The sequence below is a fragment of the Palaemon carinicauda genome, chromosome 31 (genome assembly GCF_036898095.1).
Source record: "Palaemon carinicauda isolate YSFRI2023 chromosome 31, ASM3689809v2, whole genome shotgun sequence".
Lineage (NCBI taxonomy): Eukaryota > Metazoa > Arthropoda > Malacostraca > Decapoda > Palaemonidae > Palaemon > Palaemon carinicauda.
In genome coordinates this window covers 53,664,806-53,670,918 of record NC_090755.1, presented here as the reverse complement: position 1 = coordinate 53,670,918, position 6,113 = coordinate 53,664,806, and the positions used below count along the sequence as shown (strand labels likewise).

Below are 6,113 nucleotides of genomic sequence, written 5' to 3'. Positions count from 1 at the left end.
TGCAACGTCGCGTCTACCAATCCAGCGACGTGAGTTTATCTTTCTTTTATATTGTTTTTACAATCATTCGTCATTAACTTTGGTTGAGGTTATAATTACAAAGGAAATTTGGTAGGATTATGATGTTCTTAAGATCGTGAATGTTTTACTTATGAGGTTTATCATCATCATCATCTCCTCCTACGACTATTGACGCACAAGGCCTCAGTTCGATTCCGCCAGTCGTCTCTCTTATGAGATTTTAGATCAATACTTATCCATTCATCATCATCTACTTCACGTTTCATAGTCTTCAGCTATGTAGGCCTGGGTCTTCAAGCTCTTCTTAGTGCCTTGCGGAGGCCAGTTGCAAATTTAGGCCCAATTGAAAGTTTTGAGATTACTGTATAAAATACAGTATGTATCTATTCTATACATTGAAAATTAAGCTATTTATTTGTGACAGACATTTTATTCGTCATACAATATATGGTGGATGGGAAAGAAAATATATTTTCTTAGTCTAAATATAGGGAATGTTCAGTACATATATACACACACATATAAGCATATTTTCATTGTTTGTGTGGCTAATCAATGCCATATTCAATCATCATTACTTTGTATGAAGGTTAACTCCCTTATTATATAGGGGAGGTGCTTAACCCAGATTACTCAAATAAGAACTATTGATGACTTAGTTGTTTACGTATGGATATATTTACTAACTTCTAAAGCGCCCACGGGAAAATGTCCATTTCTCTATTATTATTATTATTATTATTATTATTATTATTATTATTATTATTATTATTATTATTATTATTATTAGATAAGCTCTAGCCCTTGTTGGAAAAGAAAGATGATATAAACCCAAGGGCTCCAACAAGGAAAAATAGACCAGTGAGGAAAGGAAATAAGGAAATGAAATAATGAACGATATGAGAAATAATGAAAAATTGAAATGAAATATTTTAAAAATAATAACATCAAAACATATATTTCATTTATAATCTATAAAAAGACTTATGTCACCATGTTCAACATAAAACACTTAGATAGCAATAAACCTTTTCATAAACGTAGTTCACAACAGCAAGCATTCGAGTAGGCCTAATCGAGCTAAAAATAAACAATGTTTATAGATTAGACCTAACCATACATCACTCGACAATGTTATTCACATGATTTAACAGCTGATTAGGCCTATTAAACGTTAAAGGAAATTGAACCTGCTAAAAGACAATATACTGACAATTCCATTATATTTAAAATAAGAAAATAATACATTTATTCAAGACATGTGTAATACAACAAATCAGGTCTAAATTGATAAAACGGATATTCACTAAGGAATGAATAAACCAATTGCTATACTTTCATTAGCATATGATAAAAAAACATCTGTTTCTCTCCATTTTTATACCAGTCAAAGTCATCTATAATATCTTTTAAAAATAGTGTCATTTGTCTTCATACAGGTCGAAGAAAAGTCACTTTTGTAAAAGAGGCAATAAAATAGTGTATCTAACCATCATTTAGATAGTCTTACAGTTTTTCAATCTTTATTCAGGTCAAAATTAAGCTGTTTTTTACCTGTTTGCTGGTCAAAAGTAAGTTTTTCTTTTACCTTTTTGCAGATCAATTTTTTTTCCTTTTACCTTTTGCAGGTCAAAATTCATATCTTATTTTTACCTTTTTGCATGTCAAATTAATCTTTTTTTTTACCTTTTTGCAGGTCAAATATTTCTTTTTACCTTTTTGCAGGTCAAAATAATTTTTCTTTACCTTTTTGCAGGTCCAAATATTTTTTTTTACCTTTTTACAGGTCAAAATTTATTTATTTTTACATTTTTGTAGGTCAAAATAATTTTTTTTTTACCTTTTAGCAGGTCAAAATATCTTTTTTTTTTTACCTTTTAGCAAGTGAAATTTATTTCCCTTTACCATTTTGCAGGACAAAAATATATCTTTATTAATTTATTTTTTTTAAACTGACTTGAATACTTCTATTGTAAAGACCAACAGACTTAAACGGCTCAAGTCAAGTGAGGGACATAGCCCACCACTTTATTCACTTTCCCCTTCGGCCTGCGGATGACCCCATTCACGAAGGACCTGCAGCAGGCCACGCAGATGAGGATCCCAAAGACGACCACTTCAGCCATTGAGATAATGCTGCAGCCCAGGAGGAGGCCCACCTGACCCCCAAATTTACCTAAAAAAAAGGCATTTTCTGAATATTATTATTATTATTATTATTATTATTATTATTATTATTATTATTATTATTATTATTATTATTATCAAAGCTACAATCTTAACTGAAAAAAGCAAGATGCTATAACCCCAAGGGTTCCAACAAAGAAAAATAGCCCAGTGAGGAAAGGAAATAAGGAAATAAATAAACGATATAAGAAGTGATGAAGTAAAATATTTTTAAAATATTAACAACATTAAAACAGATATGTCCTATATAAACTATAAAAAGACTCATGTCAGCCTGTCCAACATAAAAACATTTAATGCAAGTTTGAACTTTTGAAATTCTACTGATTTAACCACCCCATTAGGAAGATCATTCCTCAACTTGGTCACAGCTGGAATACAACTTCTAGAGTACTGTGTAGTATTGAGCCTCATGACGGATAAGGCCTGATTATTAGAATTAATAGGTTTAAAGGACGCTCGTGAATGGCAAAGGCAAAGGACAGTAATAATGCCATGGTTAGTAGGATAATACCTTAGAGACTGACCATATATTCCATGATCAGCGCCTGAGTGCCCTCTCCACCCAAACTAGGACTAGAGAGGGCCAGGCACTGGCTGCTCATGAGTCAACAGGTAGATCTGTAGGCAGAGTTATTGTAATACATTGCAATGCAATATCCAATATTGCAATACTTTACAATGCAATATACAATATTGCAATATATTACAATGTATCATCCAATATTGCAATATATTACAATGCAATATCCAACATATTAATACATTAAAATACAATATCCAATATTGCAATGCTTTACAATACACATCCAATGCTGCAAAACAATGCAATGCAATAACCAATATTAATATCCAATATATTAATACATTAAAATGCAATATCCAATATCGCAATACTTTACAATGCTGTATCCAATGTTGCAATACAATGTAATGCAATATCCAATATTCCGAAACATTACAATGCAATATCAAATATAGTGATACATCAAAATGCTATATCCAATATTGCAAAACATTACAATTTAATATCCAATATATTAATACATTAAAATGCAATATCTAATATTGCATTACTTTACAACGCACGATCAAATATTGCAAAGCATTACAATGCAATATACAATATGGTAATACATTAAAATGCAATATCCAATATTGCAATACATTAAGAGGCAATAGTGCAATACATTACAATGCAATATCCAATATTGGAATACATTAAAATGCAACATTGCGATACATTACAATGCTATATCCAATATTGCCATACATTAAAATGCAATATACAACATTGTAATACATTACAATGCAGTTTCAAATATTTCCATAAATTAAAATGCAATACATCACCATGAAATATCCAATATCGCAAGAAATTAAAATGCAATAGTGCAATACATTGCAATGCAATATCCAATATTGTAATACATTAAAAGGCAATATAGCAATACATTACAATGCAATATCCAATACTGCAATAAATTAAGCTAAAATATTGCAATACATTACAATGCAATATCTAATATTACAATTCATTACAATGCAATATCCAATATTGCAATACATTAAAATGCAATATATAATATTGCAATACATTAAAATGCAATATTGCAATACATTACAACGCAATATCCAATGTTGTGAAAAATTACAATGCAATATCCAGTATAGTAATACATTAAAATGCAATATAGCAATACATTACAATGCAATATCCAATATTGCAATACATTACAATGCAATATCCAGTATAGTAATACATTAAAATGCAATAGCCAAATTGCAATACATTACAATGCAATATCCAATACTGCAATGCATTAGAATACAATATTGCAATACATTACAATGTAATATCCAATACTGCAATACATTAGAATACAATATTGCAATACATTACAATGCAATATTCAATAAAGTTCAAATCCTCTTACCAAGAAATTCAGGTAATCCTTCTCTGGCAAACTTGACGTAATCGACATCAAAGCTTCCGAAATACACATTTACTATGCCCAGAGATCGACTGAAAAGATAACGGATATTAAATATACAATGTGTGAATATTTGTATGTATATTCGTCTTCTCTTCCTTTCTCTACTTCTTTTGCTATCTCTAGGGACCCATTCTGTTACTTATAATGTCCATCTATTATCTGTCATTACATATATATATATATATATATATATATATATATATATATATATATATATATATATATATATATATATATATTTATATATATACATATATATATATTTATATATATGTATATATATATATATATATATATATATATATATATATATATATATATTTATATATATTATATATATATATATATATATATATATATATATATATATATATATATATATATATAGAATATTTGTACGCATATTCGTCTTCTCTTCCTTTCCCTGCTTCTTTTCCTATCTCTAGGGACCTATTCTGTTACTTTTAATGTCCATCTATTATCTGTCATGTCAATATATATATATATATATATATATATATATATATATATATATATATATATATATATATATATATATATATATATATATATATATATATATATATATATATATATATATGTTTATATATATATATATATATATATATATATATATATGTATGTATATATATATATATATATATATATATATATATATATATATATATATATATATATATATATTCATTTATATATATATGTATATGTACACACACATATATATATATATATATATATATATATATATATATATATATATATATATATATATATATATACATACATATATATATATATATATATATATATATATATATATATATATATATATATATATTATATATAGATAGGTACATAGATAAATAAATAAATAGATAGATAGATACTTGAATTCACTTTTATTGCCCAAGTATCACCCTTTACCTATGAAAAAAATGAAATATGGAGAAGCATTACTAAAATCCCCATATTCCCCGATAGCACGCCTTGCGGTATTGTCATAGCTGCATATTGCTGTCTGCCTTGGCCTCTTCGAAATTCCACACCACAATTTTATATTAGATTCCTCATTTAGAGTGTATGAGGCTATGAGAATTACTAAACATCCTTTTTAATTGATTTGATAATGACGATAATGATAATTAGTGGAGATACATTCAATAAATATCATTGATATTTACGAGACTAAAAAAAATTATTCTATGGTCTTATTATATTTCTGATCTGATAATAATAATAATAATAATAATAATAATAATAATAATAATAATAATAATAATAATAATAATTATTATTATTATTATTATTATTATTATTATTATTATTATTATTATTATCATTATTATTATTATTATTAGATCAGCTACAGCCCTAGTTGGAAAAGCAGGATTTTATAAGTCTAAGGGCTACACCAGAGAAAAAAATTATTATCATTATTATCATCATTATTATCATTATTATTATTATTAGGTAAGTTACAGCCCTAGTTAGAAAAGCAGGATTTTATAAGTCTAAGGGCTACACCAGAGAAAAAATAGACCAGTGAGGAAAGGAAACAAGGAGATAAATAAACTACAAGAGAAGTGATGAACAATTGATATAGAACATTTTAAGAGCAGTAACAACATTAAAATAGATTTTTCATGCATAAACGATAAACAGATTTATATCAGCCTGTTCAACATAAAAACATTCGCTGCAAGGTTGAGTTTTTGTATTATTATTATTATTATTATTATTATTATTATTATTATTATTATTATTAGCCAAGCTACAACCCTAGTTGGAAAAGCAAGATGATATAAGCCCAAGGGCTCCAACAGGGAAAAATAGCCCAGTGAGGAAAGGAAATAAGGAAATAAACAAATGATGAGAATAAATTAACAA

General features: G+C 26.9%; 1 protein-coding gene across 2 annotated transcripts in view; it reads right to left on the bottom strand.

The window, feature by feature from the left end:
* Positions 1–2,016: 2,016 nt before the first annotated feature.
* LOC137624979 (acid-sensing ion channel 5-like) overlaps positions 2,017–6,113 on the bottom strand; it is a 36,294-nt gene continuing 32,197 nt past the window's right edge. For both annotated transcript variants that reach the window (XM_068355915.1, XM_068355916.1), the window contains 2 exons: positions 4,146–4,234; positions 2,017–2,197 (listed from right to left, as the gene is read on the bottom strand). In XM_068355915.1, the coding sequence (XP_068212016.1) occupies positions 2,019–2,197; positions 4,146–4,234 (268 nt within the window). In that variant the 3' untranslated portion in view covers positions 2,017–2,018. The remainder of the gene's footprint in view (positions 2,198–4,145; positions 4,235–6,113) is intronic.